At 45.7% G+C, this 21,826-nt stretch overlaps 1 protein-coding gene across 1 annotated transcript in view; it reads right to left on the bottom strand.

Moving 5' to 3' along the window:
- The window catches only part of LOC142494627 (uncharacterized), a 223,779-nt gene extending 202,218 nt beyond the window's left edge, over positions 1–21,561 (bottom strand). Inside the window, exons 1-2 of the mRNA XM_075599057.1 lie at positions 21,531–21,561; positions 18,847–20,322 (exon numbers count right to left, since the gene is read on the bottom strand). Of these exons, the coding sequence (XP_075455172.1) occupies positions 19,598–20,322; positions 21,531–21,561 (756 nt within the window). The 3' untranslated portion in view covers positions 18,847–19,597. The remainder of the gene's footprint in view (positions 1–18,846; positions 20,323–21,530) is intronic.
- Positions 21,562–21,826: the final 265 nt, after the last annotated feature.

The following is a 21,826-nucleotide window of genomic DNA, read 5'->3' as shown; positions in this document are numbered from 1 at the left end:
ACTGATGAGCCAGGTGGAGACTGGCTAATTGTCTGTAGCTGCAATTAACCAGCTCCCTGCTAGACTCATCACCCAGATGCAGGCTTTCTATTGGGAGCCCTATTTAGAGAGGGGTTAAGGCCCTGTTACAGGTACTTTACCTGCTTGAAGTGTATTGGATGCAATTACAGTTCTAAATGTAATACCTTTAAGTCTAAGGCCTGGGACATTGTAGTATGAGCAAGGCTGAGCCGTGCTGAGCCGCGCTCACACGCGGCACTGAGCCCCTGCAGCCGCCCTGCATCCCCTTTAGCAGGGGCTCGCCAAATTTTCAAATTTGGCGCTCGCCGGTCACGTGAGCGGTTCGCCCAATGAGGGCGAACCAGCTCCGTGACGTCACTGGCCCGCCCCCAGACCCGCCCCCGACACGCCCACGGACAAAATGACTATGTCCCAGGCCTAACATCACTAACAAGACATACACAATGGATACATTTACAAACTGTAAGTTGCTACAGTACATTGTTTAACTGCTAGAGTGCCCGTGTCGTATGTAGGGAGGACGGGGCAGACCTCAAAAGAGACAGTTAGCAGAACATGTCTAAAACATCAAGACGGGTTTAGCCACACACAATGTATCCAACCATTTTAAATTAAAACATGGGCAGGATCCCAAAGGTCTCATTTGTATGGGTATAGATTGCCCTAAATCCAATTGGAGAGGGGGGGAATAGGATTAATCAGATCGGAGAATTAAAAATGTCAAAACCCTCACCCCCAATGGCCTGATTATAGTGAGCAGCGCATCCCTCCCTCCTCACATATCCATCGGTTTATGTTTCTTTCTCAGTTTTCCATGGAATTATTCATATGTGATTTTTATCATTGTTGTTGTTTTCTGTTCACCTAATTGTTTTTTTATATACTGTTGATTATGTGGTTGGTGTAACATACTTGAAAATGAGAGGTACAGTATCTCTCAATTGATTACTTCCTGGTAAAACATTTTTATAAATAAAATAAAATTCCATGTATTTTATTGTCGCGTTAGTCATTATAGGTACGTTTATTGTTTAGTATAACATGTCAGTTCTGGTTTAGTATATGTTCGCTCATTCATTGATTTTGGGACTATTTAAACTTGAACTACAATTAGAGTGGCCAGTACCCCTGATGAAGTGACTCTGAGTGGTTACGAAATGCGTTGGGTGGAGCAAACTGACGTAGCAGAGCCCAGGGAGAGGCGGACGTTGAGGCCAACCAGTGACATCATCTAGAAGAGACGCTGCATCTCCCATGCGTCCGCAAGAGGAGACGGCATTCCCACACTAGCTGGAGACGCCAATGCTGCCCGCCAAAGCCTCTGCAAGGTGCGGACGCCATTTAAAAAGGCACTATCTATCTAACAGTCTAAATTGTAAGTGCACATTTTTCTGTTAAGTGCATATTAAATCTATGTACGTTTTTACACTATGCAATTCTCTTCCATTCTCACATGGGTTATCCTAGAGCTCTAACGGAGTGTATATAGTGGTTAACACCATTCAAAGATACTCAACACATGAGACGTCCTTTGATAATTCAGCATACAGTGCGAGTAGTTTCTTATGAGAGCTGAACTTTGAACGTTATTGCCCTACGTGCTTTTTCCTTTCCGTTCATTCTGCAGTAACATCAGGATAACATCATCATCCTACATCTTGTTGGAATCAGCTCTAAACAAAGCATTGCATTTGACTGATCCATATCCAAGAGATTATTTGGCGCCATGGAGGACTTTAATTCTGTTAAGTACTGTTTGGGGTGGGAAAAGAACCTTCTAAGCAGCCCTCCAGGCTGCCATGCCCACATAGGGACTCACGTCCTTGCAGGTCGCCTGGTCCCAGACATTTGTCATCCTTCATTTCAGTATTCTGCATATTGGGTGTAGCGCTTTGTGTTTGCATTTTTCCTAGCAGTGGCTGGCTTCAGTGTCAGGCTTACTTCAAGGTTTCATGGTCCTCAACGGAGTCTCGCTGGTACAAATCAGCACTTTTCTAATAAATTACACTTTTTGGTCCAGATGCCCCAAACCTAACGGATTTTAGTTTGTGCGGGTTTGCTATTCCTGCAGGTGTTTTCTCGATCACCAAACGGCTTAATAACCTCGTGATCATCCCGAAATCATTTTGCAATGAATGTAGTTACTTGCAAGGTGTAATATAGCATAACGTAACATCAAGTCTCAAATCTTATAACTTCAGGATAAAACACTGCAGGAACTAGTTGAGATAGTAAACTGTGTCAAAGTTCATAATGCAAACCCGCCAAAGTTTGTCCGAACGTTATGTTTTGTTTTTTAAAATCCCGAGAGAAATGCCTGCCAAATAGGCTAATGCTGATATACAAACTATATTCAAATGATTAACATTGAAAGTTTGCTTCATTCTCAAGTGAATTTTCATATAAGTAAATATTTTTTATTTATTTATTTATTTTAAAGGCCACGTTCTTCTAACTCAAGTAAAACTTGGGAAGAAACACAATTTTCGCCGCTGATTCGGACTTTGAAGAAAGTTTTTTTCCCATCTTTGGCCACCAGCAGTAGCCGTGCCACCCCCCTGTGCCACCCCCCTGTGCAGCCACCCTGTGCAGCCACCCCCCTGTGCAGCCACCCTGTGTTGCAGACGACTTTTTCAAGAATCATGTGCCTTCCCTCTTGTAGAAATGTGTAAATACCCACACTGCAGTGAGACCATTTTTGGCTTAAACAGTTAATCCTGTATACTGTACAGTACGTCATGAAACGTGCCACCCCAGGAGGCTCAACTCCAGTCTTCAAGCCCCCTCAACAGGTCAGGTTTTCAGGATTTCTCAGCTTCAGCACAGGTCTTCTGAAGCAGGGACTGATTGAACCACCTGTGCTGAAGCTGAGATATCCTGAAAACCTGACCTGTTGGGGGAGGGGGGGGGGGGTGCTTGAGGAATGGAGTTGCGCACCCCTGACATACAGTGTATATTTATATAGGCTGTTTGTGGATCACAGCACCGACAGTGATCTACACCAAAGGGGGTTCCGTCCACTTCCGGTCCGGCGGCCGTAACCCGGAAGGGATTACATAGGTGATCGCTATGAACAGCGGTCACGGGACCCAGCGGTGCCGGAGGGTTTGTGGCCACGGAGGTGGTAGGTCCCTCTGGCACTGAAGGTGTTAAGTTAAGAGACCACAAATATCCAAAGACGCACGGAAAGGAATGAGATGGACTTACTCAATGTGAATTTTGTAGTTCAAGGTTCTGGTAGCCGTATTGGGCCTGGAGGTTATGATACCTTTTAGACAAACTGGACTTCTTTATTGACAGTGTACTGCACAGAGATTTCAAAACCTCCCAGGTCTCTTCTTCAAGTGTCCAAAGAAAACAGGGGGTGCTCGTACACTTGAGGAGCAGATCTGCGAGGTCTCAAAAGCTATGTACACTAGCGGTGACCAACTATGGTCCTGAAGGGCCACCAACAGGTCAGGTTTTTAGAATATCCCTGCTTCAGCACAGGTGGCTCATTCAGTCCCTGCTTCAGCACAGGTGGCTCAATCAGTCCCTGATTCAGCACAGATGGCTCAATCACCTGTGCTGAAGCAGGGATATCCTGAACACCTGACCTGTTGGTGGCCCCTGAGGACTGGAGTTGGCCACTCCTGATGTACACTATATGAAAATCTCTCCTCTAAGATGTATCGCAAGCCGCGATTCCTCATGTTTATCAGTTTCCAGCAAAACTAATGAAAAGCCCTTATAGTAACACCATTTTTAAGTAAACAACCACTTATCAAGTACAATTTCACCTAGTGGCCTGAAGATTTGGACACTTTTTTTTTTTTTTTTAAATGTAGCCCCAAAAACCAGCATTTCTGCTACATTTGTTTTGGGAAACTGATGCCCCCACTGCAAAAACTCCAACTAAATAAAAACTCAATTGTGTATGAGGAACAGGTCTAGTCTGGCGTTTCCTTCCCCGTCTGTATCTTTGGTAATAACCGCTCTGTTTGCCTTTTTGGTTCTGTGTGGGTTTACAAGGAAGTAGTTATAAATACATTGTTTTTTTAATTTTTTTAAATAAAGCTTTGTGAAAACAGATAGAGATAAGGGAAGTAAGTTAGTTTATTTAATACATGTATTTGTATAAGGCAGAGGTAGTCAAACCTCTTCTCATGGACCGCTGGCACCAGCAGACTTTAGATCATTAACCAATTCACTGGCACACAGGTGATTTTACCTCATTTGCATATAAATTGAATGTTGGGTGGTCCTCTTAAAAAAAAAAACTTGTCTGACTCAGAGCCCAGAGGAGAGAGGTTTCCAGGGCTATCAACAATTGAAATGATGTTCACTTAAAAATACCCGTCCTTCTCCTTTCTCTCTTTTCATAACTTTGTTCTCCATCATTGTTAGTAGAGACTAAGCGAAACTAAGAGAGGATGGATGGGGAGTTGGGAGAGAATGGATGGAGGTGGAGAACTAGAATGGATGGTGGAGAGAGATGATGGATGGGGGGAGAGGATGGAGCAGGAGAATGGGTGGAGGGTGGAGGGGGAGAGAGGATGGGTGGGGGGCGGAGAGAGGATGGATGCGGGAGAGAGAGGATGGATGCGGGCGAGGATGGATCGGGAGGATGGGTGGGGGCGGAGAGAGGATGGATGGGTGGGGGCAGAGAGAGAGAGAGAGAGAGAGAGAGGATGGGTGGGGGCAGAGAGAGAGAGAGAGAATGGATGAGGGAGAGAGAGAGAGAGAGAGAGAATGGATGGGGGAGGGAGAAGATGGATGGTGGGGCGAGAGAGGAAATGGGTGGGGGGAGAGAGGATGGGGGAAAGAGGGAGAAACGGAAAAGGATAGAGGGGGAGAAGGGGAGTGTGTGAGAGGATGGGGGAGAGAAGGTTAGAGTGAGGAGAGGGGGAGTGACTCGTAGGGCCACATACAGGGGAGGGGTGTGAACACGTTCCCCCTCCCCCCACTGCACAACAACCTGGGGCCCTGCGGTGCCTTGGTTCTATGGATTGGGGGGAGCGCAGTTTGTAGAACTTGCCCCTGGCACAAAAATACCTAGTCCCGTCTCTGATTGTTAGCAAAGTAATTTTAATCTCAATGTAATGTAATACTTTTTTTGTAGTACAATACTGTAATTTCATTGATGTCTGCCTTTTTAACTTTATTATTGTAAGGCAAAGACCTCAATAATTTTCTTATAAAACGGTTATTGTGCCTAATCTCAGAACAGCGTGATCACGTCTCCTCAGACGCCGCTACAATAGATGTTTCACGTAACAAAGAATAATACAATCAGGTTTGCACACGGCCACTCACGGCCGTGACTGGGAACGAAGGAGGGTTCTAAAACACACCGAAATCAAACAGGCACAAAGATAAGGCCCCCTCAAAACAACGGCCAAGTCTCTGTCTGCAATGTTTCCAAACATTTCCACGGCAACTTTGCAAATGTATTACAAAAAAAAAAAGTAATTAATGCCAGTGGAGCTTACACTTTAATTAACTTCAGTTGTGTAACAGTCATCTGCTGGGTTTGTTTTTTTTGTAATGAAATGCCTGCTCCTGTATACCAGTTCTATGAGATCAAAAAGACCACAACAACTTAACCTTCTCAATACTGCAGGTCCGGCCGCACGGCATTTGCGGTCGGCAACAAAATCACAAGACCGCCGCCGGCCCTGGCTGATGGAGACAGAAATGTTGGGGGCCGGCGGTGGAGCCGTCTGTCCGATCAGCACCAGGAAAGCTAGCGTTTCTTCATCATGTACTTGGTGTGTCAAGAGGGCCACTGGCGTGCCAGACACGTGACCTAGCTGGTAAGAACGTCACAAGGGCACTGATACGGTTAAACGTGCAATCTCACGTCGCCGGACAAAAGAATTGAAATGTATATAGAATTGGAATCCTAAACAAATCAAACCATAGCCGTAGAGAATGTATTATGCATGCACATGTACGCGGGTGACACAATGTTACATGCACGCAGCCCCCGCCTCTGACCTTGTACACGTACGCCAATCTGATTTTTCGAGACTTGAAAACTGGATTTCCCAAAACAAAGTGTTTTTAAACACTGACAAAACTGTAACAATGGTATTTGGGACCAAGGCTACATTTCTAAAGTTACCAATGACTGAGCTTCAGATCAGAACCAACTCTAATACCATCCTAGCCCCTGTTACTAGTTTTAAATATTTGGGTATATGGTTTGCCTCCCATTTAACATTTGGGTTGCACATTGATACCCTGACATCCAAAACCTATGCCAAACTAGGGGTACTTTACAGGAACAAGTCCTCCCTATGTCTGCTGGTCATAAAGCGCATCGTACAGCAGATGCTAAAGCCAATTATAGACTATAGGGACATAGTATACGGTACAGCACCCCAAACTCACCTTAGCAAACTAGACACCGTCTACAACTCAATATGCCGCTATATATATATATATATATATATAAATATAGTGTTGATCTGACAGCCAACTGAAACCAGAACAGAGAAAAACATTTTTTCAAATGCATTTTCTCAACAAAACCAGTCAAGCTGCGCACATTCAAGCTGCGCACATTCAAGCTGCGCACATTCAAGCTACGCACATTCAAGCTGCGCACATTCAAGCTGCAGTTCAGTTTTTTTTATTTTTTTTATTTATTTTTTTACTTCAATAGTTTCATGTGGGCAATCTCTAATTACCTAAAGAACTGTATAGCTGCCGGTCAATTCGTTCTCCGTCTATTGATCGGCAAAGTTTGGCGACATCTTTAAATATGGGGAATGTAAATCGTTGCTATAGGAACAAGCATCCTTGTTAAAATAGAATACAAGAAAATTGGTCTTTCAAAGTTGTTGTTTTTTAAAACAGAAAATGCTAAAAGTATTTTATCTTACTACAGAACTGATTTATTAAAAAAAACACACATGCAGGATATTGCCTGAACTGCAGCTTTCATTCCCTAACCCCGAGATCAGCGGCCAAGCCACTGGCTGCTGCGAGTCCAACACATCAAATCAACACAGACACGCAGGGAAACGGCAGGGAAAAGCCACGGAAAGACCAGCAAAACAGCCACAAAACAGATCCGACACGTAAAGCTGCGTTCCCACTGAATTTCCACCGTTCCCCCCCCCCCGCTTCTCTAGCAGAGAGGCCTATGTGGCAGACCCCCATGGCAGTGAAGGGGTTAATAGAATAAAACTCATGAAACCGAATAGCGTACATTGTATGTACAGTATGTAGAAGTTTATTTATATAGCGCCAGCCATGTAGGCAGCGGTTCTGTACGCCCGATTTACAAAGATAGGGCGGGTGTACTGTGTTAGCCCCATAAGGAACGTTATCTTGTACGCAAGAAAATAGCAACATCTGGGTAATAACCGTAGGGGATAAGTATCAAAATGATGCAATTTGCTGCCCAAAAAAGAATCCTATGGATGAGACTTTTACAGTACTGCATATTTCAGCTTCTTACACTGATGCTGATCTCATAGGCAGAGAGGTTTATCCCGGCCCCGGCCGAAATAACTGGTGCAAAGACGGAGAAGAACAGACGCACTTAGAGACACATTTTATCCGATTCCTTTATGATGTTGGGTATAGCAACCGTTCTGTATACTAATCCTGTAACTGCGCCCCACATACACTAACGGGAGGTACCCAAACCTGAGTCTCTGAGCCTCCGCATAACATCCCAATGCCCACGCGCGACACCTCCTACCTGCGCGACACCTCCTACCTGCGCGACACCTCCTACCTGCGCGACACCTCATACCTGCGCGACACCTCATACCTGCGCGACACCTCATACCTGCGCGACACCTCATACCCGCGCGACACCTCATACCCGCGAGACACCTCATACCCGCGCGGCACCTCATACCCGCGCGGCACCTCATACCCGCGCGGCACCTCATACCCGCGCGACACCTCATACCCGCGCGACACCTCATACCCGCGCGACACCTCATACCCGCGCGACACCTCATACCCGCGAGACACCTCATACCCGCGCGACACCTCATACCCGCGCGACACCTCATACCCGCGCGACACCTCATACCCGCGCGACACCTCATACCCGCGCGACACCTCATACCCGCGCGACACCTCATACCGGCGCGACACCTCATACCGGCGCGGCACCTCATACCGGCGCGGCACCTCATACCCGCGCGGCACCTCATACCCGCGCGGCACCTCATACCCGCGCGACACCTCATACCCGCGCGACACCTCATACCCGCGCGACACCTCATACCCGCGCGACACCTCATACCCGCGCGACACCTCATACCCGCGCGACACCTCATACCCGCGCGACACCTCATACCCGCGCGACACCTCATACCTGCGAGACACTACCCGCGCGACACCTCATACCCGCGCGACACCTCATACCTGCGCGACACCTCATACCCACGCGACACCTCATACCCGCGCGACACCTCATACCTGCGCGACACCTCATACCTGCGCGACACCTCATACCTGCGCTACACCTCATACCCGCGCGACACCTCATACCTATGTCCTTGTGTCTTCACTGGCCAGTGAGGTGGAAAGGAAAGCAAGACATTACATTGCTTCTAAAGACCGCACTCACCTCTCTTCTCTTCTCCCTCTCATCTTTTCTCCGTCCCACTATTCTCCCTCCCAATCCTCTGTTCTCTTCTATCTCCCCTCTCCACTGTCCCCCCCCCCAAAAAATACACCTAAAATGAATGGCCCTCATTCTCCGGAGGCTGGATTGTCCCCAGGCTTGACAAGGTGTTCAGGAAGAAGACATGAAGTGGGTGCTAAGAACCCCCGGAGGTTAATCAAACGCCGTCATTCAAAATCTCAATCTTGCTAGCTACAACTGCCGGACTCTCTCCAGTGAAGCGGCACTGCAAGACCTGGACGATGAACTTCAAAAGATTAACCTGAGATATTGCTGGCCTTAGTGAGAAGAAGAAAAGAGCTCATTGAGCTCCAAGGCGGACACGTATTATGTTACAGAGGTACAGAAAATGGAAGAATCAGAGGAGCGGGCTTTATCGTTAGCAGGAAAGGAGACACAACTTAGTGGGATATGAAAGCTCGTCGGAAAGAACAGCCAGAATCGTCATTCAGTTGACAAAGAAATACAGGCTTCAAATAATGCAAGTGTGTGCCCCAACATCAAGTCACACAGACAATAAAGTGGAAGACTTCTACCATTAAATCAGCCAATGTTGTGTTTGATTATATTATTATTATTATTATTATTATTAAAGTGAAACTTCTTTGCAGGCACCTACAGAGTTTTGATGGGGAAAATGTCGATCGTTGTAACAAAAACGCGTGACGGAAGTGACGTCACGACGCAGAACCGGCAGCAGGCCTCGGCGCATGCGCAGAAGGGTCTTCGGGCCAGCGCACATGCACAGAGGTCCCTGGTGCCCGGCACAGTACCAAGAACACTTGGGAGACTGGGAGACGGCACATACAGACGCACACAAACGAGGAATTCACTGTTAGTATAAATATAGACGTGCAAAAAGGTAAAAAAGGGGGGGTGCCGAGCATGCACGTTCTAAGTCACACTTCTTTGCGTTTTGTCACTGAAATTGTGATTTGATTTTTAATTAAAAATATCACCATCACAAATACAATTTCTGTGACAAAACAGTGACAAAAGACAAAAGTTTCACTTAAAATGCGCGTGCTCGGCACACACACCTTTTTATCGTTTATTTGTAACATGCAAGATATTCTGCAGCGCGGTGCAATGGGGGTACAGAGCTATGTACTTTATATTACATAAACAGAATGACATACAAATAAGGGCAAACAGATACAGAATGTAATGGGGGCCCTGCCCCTGAGAGCTTACAATCTATATACGCACAATATTTTTCTGTGTGACTAAAAAAAATCATTGCTTTTAATAACAAAACGGTATTTATTACCCTACCCCTCCCTTTTCTCTCTCTGGTTTCCACACTGCGCACTGTCCTGATCTGAAGATCACGCTTTGCATACTCGGTAACTGATGTTTTCCTGTTTCATCGGAAATACTTCAAATGAGAACACATTTGAATCAGATAGATTGTAAGCTCTTCGGGCCCGGACTCCATTTCCTCGTCTACTTTAATACACGAAGCACTTATACCTTTCATGTCTCCTATTATGTCACTATCATTGCTGCGGTAAAGCGCCATGTACATGAATGGTGCAATACAAATAAAGATGTACCTACATACATACTGTACATACTGTACATACATACTGTACATACATACTGTACATGCATACTGTACATACATACATACTGTACATACATACTGTACATACATCAAAGGAAATTGTCACCTCAAGATTATTATGGGAGATTTCAATGCAAGATTGGCGCCCATTAGAAAGAAGAAGCATGAGTTGGTAAGTATGGTTACGGCAACAGGAATGAACGTGGGGACAGATTGTGCAAATTCTACCAATGTGAAAACTTCTAATCATGAATTTATTCTTCAAAAAGAATCCAAATAGAAAATAGACATGGGTGCACCCAATGGAACCAAGAATGAAATGGACTAAATCCTAGGTAACAAGAAACACAGTGATTGCCAAGTGCACAGTCCTTAACCGGTTTGACACGAGAACGGATTACCAATTGCTTTCGGTGCCAATCTGAATGCGAAGATGGGAAGGTGAAAACTGATTTAAAAAGAAGACGAAAACAAAAGTCAACACCAGGAACCTTAAGAATAACAGCAGAGAATTTCAACTGAAAAAGTGCTACACTTTGCTCGAAATACCTGGAGACACGGACAAACTACTAGGGAGGGCATCTGAACGCTCGCAGGTGAAAGCGCAGAAAGAAACAGGAGGAACAAACAAACAGGATTAGGAAATATCAGATGAGACAAAGACATTAATGAGGAGATGACAAGAAATGAAACCACCCCAAGACACAAGAGCTGAATATGCAGAGCTGTGCAAAGCAAAAAATTGCAACAAAATGTATCTAAGTAACATCTCCTTGGTATGTCCCTCTGAGTTCAATAGGCAAACCCCTCCCTTAATTATTAGTTAAGTGAATGTGTTCAGAGTATTTAAAGCTGCAGTTCAGTCTTTTTTTTTTTTTACATTTATTTTTTTACTTCAAATGTTTTATGTGTGCAATCTCTAATTACCTAAAGAACTGTATAGCTGCAGGTCAATTCGTTCTCCATGTATTGATAGGCGAAATTTGGTGTCATAATTAGAGCTGGCATGTTTTTATTTGCTTCTGTCAGTCAGTGGAAGCGCATGAATATTCATGAGCACTCCTGCACTGACATGTGCTAGAGGGAGGGCAGAGCTGACAAAGGGGTGTGCCAGGGCCTGTGACAGGACATGAAGGGGCAGTGCCTTAGCAAATGGCTGTTAAAATAGAATACAAGAAAATTGGTCTTTCAAAGTTGTTTTTTTTTTTTTTTAAAGTTTTTTTAAGTTTTTTAAGTTGTTTTTTTTAAAAACAGAAAATGCTAAAAGTATTTTTTCTTACTACAGAACTGATTTATTAAAAAAAAAAACACATGCAGGATATTGACTGAACTGCGGACGCGAACGCGAACGGGCTGCCTTAAGGCAGTGTTCACGTCTATGCGGCGTGCGGGCGCGGGAGGGTGCGCAAGAAATCAGTTGAAACTGATTCCAGAACATTGGAGTAATGTCATAGTTATTCTCATCCTCAAGAAAGGAGACAGAGAAGAACTCAAGAACTCCAGACAAATCAATCAGGCTACTGCCAATTAATTACAAGATTTTGACGAAGATACTCGCTAATCGGCTACAACAGACCCTGGACTTTGGCCAGCCTAAAGAACGAGTGGGATTTCTCAGTGAATACAACACAATGGACCACATCCAAGTTGTGCAAGAAGTGGTTTCCCGAAGTAATGAATATGATCTACCACTCAGTTTAGGAGTCATAGATTACAAAAAAGGCATTTGGTTCCATCTACTCCTCAGTGGTCCTAGATGCAATAAGAAGACAAAGTGTGATAGAATTGTACATTGATATTATAAAGAACATTTACAAGAATGCCACATCAACCATTGGATTACATGAAGATACAAGCAAGATAAGGATCAGCAAAGGAGTGTGACAGGGAGACACTGTGTCACCAAAGCTTTTTCACTGCAACACTTCAAGAATTGTTCAAGACATACGATTGGGAAGAAAAAGGAATCAAAATCAACGCTGAATATTTGAGTCATATACGATTTGCTGGCTGACTTTGGGTTTTTTCCCACAAGTCCAGAAGACCTCCAGCAGCAAAATTGGAGAACTTGCCAAAGCAAATAGGAAAGTTGGCCTCCGTATGAATCTCAGCAAGAACAAAGTTATGTTCAACTAATGTGTCAACTCTGCATAGATTGAAATAAATGGAATAGAACTAGAAGTCAAAGACTATGTCAACCTTGGTCGGCAAATAACAATGGATGGGAACCTTTTGATTGAAAATCAATTGGAGAAGGAAGATGGGATGGAGGCATTTGAAAGAAACAAGACCATATTTCAAGGGACCCTTCCACTGGGCCTCGAGAAGAAAGTTTTAGGCCAGTGTATTCTGCCCGTGCTCACTTATGGATGTGAAACTTGGACCCTAAATGCAAATATAATTCAGAAGTTAAAGACAACGCAAAGAGGTATGGAGAGACGTATGGTGGGTATTGAACAACAAAATGTGAAGTGTTTCCTTGACAGGCGATAATTTTCTGTTTCAGTAGTGGACGTACGCCTCTGCCCCTCCGTCATCTCAAATTCTCCCTGGAAGTTTTACTATGGTTCGTGAATGAGTGATATCATTAGCTAGCTCCATTATTGTTCTGCGTTCTCTATGCGTGTTGGTAGTGATTATATGTTTGTTGGTTGTTTTATTGTTTTTTTTTGTGTGTTTGTTAGTCCTTTTCAGGTTCTGTATACTGTAGTTTATTGAGTTTATTCTTGGGTACCACTTTAAGTATCCTGATTATTTATTACTTTCATTATTCAATGTAGTCTTTTTGGATTTTAATATAAGGTATTTAGACCTGAATATTGGGGTTCGTACGATGTGACACTCTTGGTGGGTTGGGTCCTCTTTTTCTCTTCTCACATAGTGGGGTTCTGATACCCACCTCACTGCTGCCTTGCCAGGTATACTTGCGTTGCTCAATTTTGCTTTGGCGCTTCGCGTCTCCCTGGCAACGGAGGGGGCAGACTTGGGCGACCTTGTAGACACCGTCACATTGGAGGAGTGCCATGCGCATGCGCAGGACTCCGTCTGGCTCATTATGCGCGTGTATGGGTCGCCGTCACGTCACAGGGGGCTCTACTTTTGCATCACAGGACACCAAATTATGCCGCGTTGCCATGGCAATGGGGTGCCGTGACGTCACTCAACGTGGCGCCGCATGACTTCACATAGTGTCCCATTGCCATGCGGCCATTTTTTCAGGACTTGCAGGGGAAAGAGTACAATTTGCAGGGGAGAAGATAGAGATCGCTATATTTATATATATATAGTACAGTATACACTCAATGTAATGGAGGAGGATAGCACTGAGCTCTCTGCTCCTCCCTTCTGTATGTGTGTATATGTGTGTGTATGTGTGTGTATATGTATATATATATATATACACACACACACACACATACAGAGGGGAGGAGCAAAGAGCTCAGTGCTCATACTGTATGTGTGTATATATATATATATATATATATATATATATATACAGTGGTTGACAAATGACCACAAAATCTATTCGCCACCTAGTACCAAACGTGTGCTTCTTGGGCCAATATTTACTCGCCCGGGGGTTAAATCCACTCGCCCGGGGCGAGCAAATGTATAGGTTTGTCGAACACTGTATGTATGTATATATATATATATATATATATATATATATATATATATATATATATATATATATATATATATAATCAAAAAATAAATAGATTTCCGATGTTACAATGAATGAAGCAAGGATAACTTAAAAACAGTGTCTCTTGGAATGTTATCTGAGCTGGTCCTTCCCCAGTTGTGTATGAGATTTATGGCTGGAGGTGTCAAAGGGTAACTGAAAGCAAGTGAAGAAAGAGTGTGTATGTGTATCAGTGTGAATAAAAATGAATGGAGAGCCCACAGTATAAACTGTGCTCTACACAAGGTGTGTGTGGAGTGAGAGGGGATATAAATGGTGTGGGTGGGTGTGGAAATGTGAGAGTTAGTAGCACAACTAAAAGTGTGTGTGGATACTATGTGGTCCCTTTTGGTGTATAGGGATGGAAAAATAAGGAGTATTAGTATGTGTGAGAGACAGCTGTGTGTGCATACATATAGCACAGTATGTACATACATGGCCTTTAGCGCTCATGGGAAGAGAGTTCGCTAGTGTCAGTAATGACTCATATATATATATATATATACTTATGCTTGCTGCATTGCACAGCTTTTGAGCAGAGCCTGGGTTAAGATGCATAGCCAGTAAACCCACCCAGAGACAGAGCTATATATATATACAGTGTTCGACAAACCTATACATTTGCACACCCCGGGCGAGTGGATTTAACATCGTGGCGAGCTCCTATTGGCCCAAGCAGCATACGTGTGGTACTAGGTGGCGAGTAGATTTTTTTGTTTGGCGAGTAGATTTTTTGGTGATTTGTCGACAATATATATATATATAAATGTAAATACAACTGTATGCTCATCTGCATGTCTTAGGCAGGTCTGCAACCCCGCCTTTCCCCATTATCACCCAGCACACAGCACTTCCACTGCAGCAAGGGATTCTGGGAAATGACATGCAAATGAGCACACAGTGCCACTTTTTGCTTCAAAAACCATTTTTAACACGGTTTTCTATAGGCTTAAGCTTGCTGCATGGTCACAGCTTAGAGCACAGCAAGGGTTAAGGTGCATACCAAGAAAACCACCCACAGACAGGTTTTTTTTTTTTTTTTTTCCTCACGAGAGGGTACACCCTCTCGCTCATCGGATCCCAGTACACTTCAGTGGATAGGGAGCTTGCCCTTGGACTGTCCAACCGAAGTCAGACCCGCCCTCAGTGCCCAGTTTCCCTGGAGGTTTCAGCCCGAAAGCCTAGGTCTCCAGGGACATTGATGCCGTCCTCCGTTAGGATTCAGGACATCCGTCTCTTCCTCCCTCTGGCCCGAGGCCCGCAAGGGAGTTCACATCATATCCCCTCTTTCGAGGGTTGTGCGGGTGCACCCCAGCCCCGAAGGGCTGGTTGTTCGAATGCCATCCCCCCTTAGCCCGAAGGCTCAGGGGTTCTGTGGTCCGGGGCCTGGACACCACCTCTCAACGAGCTAGAGGGCCAAATGCTTGCCACAGACCTTTCCTACTGGAGCCCCATGTAGGATAGTACTGCATTTGGTCATAGCTGTGCAGGTCGAGAGGAGCACTCATCTCGCCTTGATCTTAGCCAATCTTGTGCATGGTTACAGCAAGCTTAAGCCTATAGGGAACCATGTTAAAAATGGTTTTTGAAGCAAAAAGTGGCACTGTGTGCTCATTTGCATGTCATTTCCCAGAATTCCTTGCTGCAGTGGAAGTGCTGTGTGCTGGGTGATGATGAGGAAAGGCGGGATTGCAGACCTGCCTAAGACATGCAGATGAGCATACAGTTGTATTTACATTTGCATATTTGCTTTGCTGTGGAGGTTTTTTGTCACTTTGTTTACTCACCATAACTTAACTCAGTATATATACACACACACACACACACACACACGTAGAGGTATCAGTACCGTGTTAGCCGAGCTTCAATAATCAAAAAATAAATAGATGATACCGTTCTGTGGCTAACGAAATGCTTTTATTTGTGCGAGCTTTCGAGATACACTGATCTCTTCTTCCGGCGATGTTACAATGCATTGTAACATCGCCGGAAGAAGAGATCAGTGTATCTCGAAAGCTCGCACAAATAAAAGCATTTCGTTAGCCACAGAACGGTATCATCTATTTATTTTTTGATTATATATATATATATATATATAGTACAGTACACACACACACAATGCAAGAGGACGGCACTGAGCTCTCGGCTCCTGCTTTCTGTATGTGTGTATATACTGTATATATATATATATAGTACAGTATACACACACAATGCAGGAGGATAGCACTGAGCTCTCGGCTCCTCCTCTCTGTTTACATCACACTGACTGAATTTTATCTGCGCAACATGAGATGGAATGCGGACATTGAAAAAAGAGAAGTGATCACAACAGTCACAGTCTGTAATAACACACACACACACACACACACACACACACACACACACACACACACACAGTCTGTAATAACACACACACAGTCTGTAACACACACACACATATACATACACACACACAGTCTGTAATAACACACATACACACACAGTCTGTAATAACACACACACATACACAGTCTGTAACACACACACACACACATATACATACACACAGTCTGTAATAACACACATACACACACAGTCTGTAATAACACACACACACATGCATACACGCACACACAGTCTGTAATTACACACACATAAACAGTCTGTAATAACACACACATACATACATACAAACACACCCAGTCTGTAATAACACACACATACACAAACACACACCCACAGTCTGTAATAACACGCACATACAAACACACACACACACCGTCTGTAATAACACACACATACAAAACATGCACCTTAACACACACACAGCATGCACACACACACACAGTCTGTAATTACACACACATACATACACAGTCTGTAACAACACATACATACATACATACATACACACACACAGTTTGTAATAACACACACATACACAAACACAGGCTCTAATAACACACACATACACAAACACACACCCACAGTCTGTAATAACACGCACATACAAACAGTCTGTAATAACACACACATACAAAACATGCACCTTAACACACATACACACACACAGCATGCACCTTAACACACAGTCTGTAATAACACACACATACGAACACACACAGTCTATAATAACACACACAAAACATGCACCTTAACACACACATAGTCTGTAATAACACAAATACACACACACACACACACACAAAGCATGCAACTTAATGTCTGTAACATACACACACACAAACACACCGCATGCACCTTAACACACAGTGTGTAATAACACACACGGCATGCACCTTAACACACACACACACACACACACACCATGCACCTTAATACACACACAGTCTGTAATAACACAAACATACACACACACACACACAAAGCATGCAGCTTAACACACAGTATGTAAGGTACACCCCCCCACGCATAGTCTTTAACACATACCCACCATGCAACATAACCCACAGTCTGTAACATACACACACACACAAAAAACACACATACCGTCTAACATACACACCGCACGCACCATAACACACACCGCATGTAAAATACACATACTCAGCCTGTAACACACACATATACAGCATGCAACATACTACACAGCATGCTTCATTCATGACACACAGTTACTGGGAACACTGCCTAAGTTTATTGTAACACAAACCAAGCAATATAATACGTGGTATCATAACATCACAGGTACAGCCTGAACATGGGGTTACAACATAGACTGAGAGCAAAACACACAAACAACCTCTAACATACATACATACACACGCATGCATACAGACACGTGCATACACAGCCTGTAACATACACACACACACACACAAATACACAGCCTGTAACACACACATACATATCACACACGCACGCACGCACAGCCTGTAACATATATACATACATACACACGCATGCATACAGACACATGCATACACAGCCTGTAACATACACACACACACACACACAAATACAGGCTGTAACACACACACACACAAATACAGCCTGTAACACACACACACACACACACACACACACACATAACGCACACACATACATACCATACACGCACGCACGCACGCACAGCCTCTAACATACATACATACATACACACGCATGCATACAGACACGTGCATACACAGCCTGTAACACACACACACACACACATACATAACGCACACACGCACAGCCTGTAACACACACACGCAGCAGCCTGTGATTATATAACATCACAGAGCTACACCTGTCACATCAGATACTCACTGCATGTGTTAGTGTTTGACCAATGTCCCCCATACTACAGTATATATCCCCCCTCACACCCACCCCGTGTATAGAGGATAATACTCCCTGCGTACTGTACATTAGGTACCCCCAGGTACTTCGGCATTATTTGCTGTTACCTCTAAACAATAACACCCCACCCGAAATCTCAATAGGTTGTGTGAGAGGTGTGTACCGTGCTGAGGACACAACGCACAGGAGTACACAACACACAGGACTACACAACACACAGGACTACACAACACACAGCACTAAACACATACTCCAAGTCTATGCAAGGAAACCCCCATTTAAAGCAATAGGATTATGTGTCTCTGATACGTGGTCACTCAATGTTGTGTTGATCATCGCAACACACACACACACACACACGCTAACCACAGATATACATAACATACAGAGCCCACGTCACGTGTACATCCTCACACCATAACAACCGCACAGAGTCACACATATACAATGTGCCCGCCTGTCCTGCCCGGGGAGAGGGGCACAGCCTGGTATGCACAGCAGAGTATACACATATGTACATAGACAAATCACATGACATAATACATGTGACATGCATGTTGTTTGCCATAAACCAATATCTAGTGCAAATAATATACGTATTGTCATGTTGTACATAACGCTATAGACATGAGAAGAGAGTAAATAACTCACCATGTGCTGAGCTGTGCCCCTGCTGTGCCCCGGCGCTGTGCCCTGTCCTGTGCCAGGGCTGGCTGCTCCATAGGATATACTGTATCCACTTTAGAGTATGTGTGTATAAATCCCTGTGCCCTTCAGGGGTGGCTGCTCTCCTGTGCCAGGGGGTGGCTGCTCTCCTGTGACAGGGGGTGGATGCTCTCCTGTGCCAGGGGGTGGCTGCTCTCCTGTGCCAGGGGGTGGCTGCTCTCCTGTGACAGGGGGTGGCTCCTCTCCTGTGCCAGGGGGTGGCTCCTCTCCTGTGCCAGGGGGTGGCTGCTCTCCTGTGCCAGGGGGTGGCTGCTCTCCTGTGCCAGGGGGTAGCTGCTCTCCTGTGCCAGGGGGTAGCTGCTCTCCTGTGCCAGGGGGTGGCTGCTCTCCTGTGACAGGGGATGGCTCCTCTCCTGTGCCAGGGGGTGGCTGCTCTCCTGTGCCAGGGGGTGGCTGCTCTCCTGTGACAGGGGGTGGCTGCTCTCCTGTGCCAGGGGGTGGCTGCTCTCCTGTGACAGGGGATGGATGCTGTTGCTTCTCCTTTTTGCTATGGCAGGTGGGCGTTTCTTCATTCCCCATGTGTTGTGCTGGAAGTGGGTGCTGCTGCTGCTGCTGCTGCTGCTGCTGCTGCTGCTGCACCTCCCTCCTCTTTAGGAGCTGCTTCCCTTTCTCCTCTTGTGATGGGTGTGGGTCCTGCTCCTTCTCCCTGCGCTCTCCAGTACCTGTTATTCTCGCTCTACTCACTAGCATCCAAGAGCTCCTGCCTCTCCTCTGTGGGAGCTTGGGTGGGCTCCTGCCTCTCCTCCGTGGGAGCTTGGGTGGGCTCCTGCCTCTCCTCCGTGGGAGCTTGGGTGGGCTCCTGCCTCTCCTCCGTGGGAGCTTGGGTGGGTTCCTGCCTCTCCTCTGTGGGAGCTGGGTTCCTGCCTCTCCCCTGTGGGAGCTGGGCTAGTGCCTCTGTGGGAGCTGGGTTCCTGCCTCTCCCCTGTGGGAGCTGGGCTGGGCTCCTGCCTCTGTGGGAGCTGGGTTCCTGCCTCTCCCCTGTGGGAGCTGGGCTGGGCTCCTGCCTCTGTGGGAGCTGGGTTCCTGCCTCTCCCCTGTGGGAGCTGGGCTGGGCTCCTGCCTCTGTGGGAGCTGGGCTCCTGCCTCTGTGGGAGCTGGGCTCCTGCCTCTCCCCTGTGGGACCTGGGCTGGGTTCCTGCCTCTCCCCTGTGGGAGCTGGGCTGGGCTCCTGCCTCTGTGGGAGCTGGGTTGGGCTCCTGCCTCTGTGGGAGCTGGGCTCCTGCCTCTCCCCTGTGGGAGCTGGGCTGGGCTGTTTCTCCCTTTGCTGTTGCTTCTCCCTTAGCTTACGGTAGTTGTAGCTGTTGTTTCTTCTCCCTTTGCTCTGCAAGTTACAGTACGGTGGTGGTTGGTGGTGCTGTTGCTTCTCTTTTGCTCTGCAGGAGTTGGGTGTTGCTTGTGTTCCTTTTTATATGCAGTAGTTAATTTCTGCTGCTTCACCCTATACTGCATGTGGGGGTGCTACTGTTGCTGCTTCTCTCTCTGCTTGCTCCTCTCCCCGGGGTAATTACTAGCCACTCCTATAGACTTTGCCAACACTATCCATCTCCTTATAGTGTGCTGTTCCATTACCTGTTCAGGGGGTATACATGCATGTCAGTGCACACACATAGAAAGGTGGGTGCTTTTTCTTGGAGTGCTGTGGTAGGTGCTTATCTGGGGGTAGGTCTCCTGGGGGTAGGTGCTTCTTGTGGAAGTGCTTGTCCAATACAAGAAGTGCTGATCCTTTCCTGATAGCTGCTGGTGAACATATCCTAAGCAGGGAAGGAATTGCTGCTCCTTCCTCCTGAAGGCTGACCCTGTTGTACAGCAGGAGCTCGCCCTGCCTTTGGAGTGGGTGCTGTCCTGGTACAGATAGTCTCAGCTGCTGCAGTGGTCCCTCTACTCCCAGTGCGCAGTGTTCAGCACAGCTCTCTCTCCTGCAGACTGTGGCTCCCTCTCTGATGTCGTCTCATTATATCATGTCCATCATGTGACACCCACAGGCCTCCCTCTATGGAAACTTAAAGGGGCCCCACGTGACTCTGCAGAAACAGCAAACAGGATCATCATCATCATCATCATTCATCATCATTAACAGTAACTCTGATCCCTGCAGAAGAAGCTACAAATGAAACAACCCTTCTGCATCCCTGCCAGGCAGTACTCAGCCTGAGCTGCAGTGCCCAAGTCCTCTTGATATGGATAAGATAACCAGAAGGATTGGGGCTGGTTTAGGATCAAACGACCTAGGTCAGATTTTCAACCTGTAGGTCAATTGAACCGAAGTCAAGTTAACACATTCAGTGATGTATATACCAGCAAAACATTGCAGGGAAACCCAAAATGTATTTCTATCTTCTCCAGCACCACAGGGGTTAAATAGCATTGGTCCAGCCCCTGGAAATGACCATGCTGCCATGTAAAGAGAAGCAGTGTGACTAAGCGTTTTCTATAGGTGAAATACAGCTTCCATAGCAGTTACAGCTGCAGGCCTATATATCCAGCGGTTCCAGTGGCAGACAAAAGCAGTGGTACTGTGTCCGGCTTTAAATGAGTTTAAATGTTTTAACCCTGAGGAAAAAACAATGTGGACCATATTTGTTTAATATATTTAGACAAGATCTCTGTACCTCTGTACCCCGCCTCCCCCTCCAGTGCCATAATGCTCCAACCACTGCCTATAACACGGATCATAACCAAAACCAGGCCCATTCTTTGCCATAGTGATTTATTACAGAGTACCGCAGTATTTTCACCTATGAACAGGTACTGGCGGTGGACGTGTGATGGGGCTTGGGGGGGGTTTGGGGCGTATCACTACTTATTTTCACAGCCACAGCTTTTTTTTTTATACACAAATCAGCAATTCTACTTTTTTTTTTTTTTAAAGAAAAGTGGATTTAGTTTTGCTTTTCCCCCGCCCCCG

The sequence above is a fragment of the Ascaphus truei genome, chromosome 5, assembly GCF_040206685.1.
Source record: "Ascaphus truei isolate aAscTru1 chromosome 5, aAscTru1.hap1, whole genome shotgun sequence".
Classification (NCBI taxonomy): Eukaryota; Metazoa; Chordata; class Amphibia; order Anura; family Ascaphidae; genus Ascaphus; species Ascaphus truei.
This window is presented reverse-complemented; position numbering and strand designations above follow the sequence as displayed.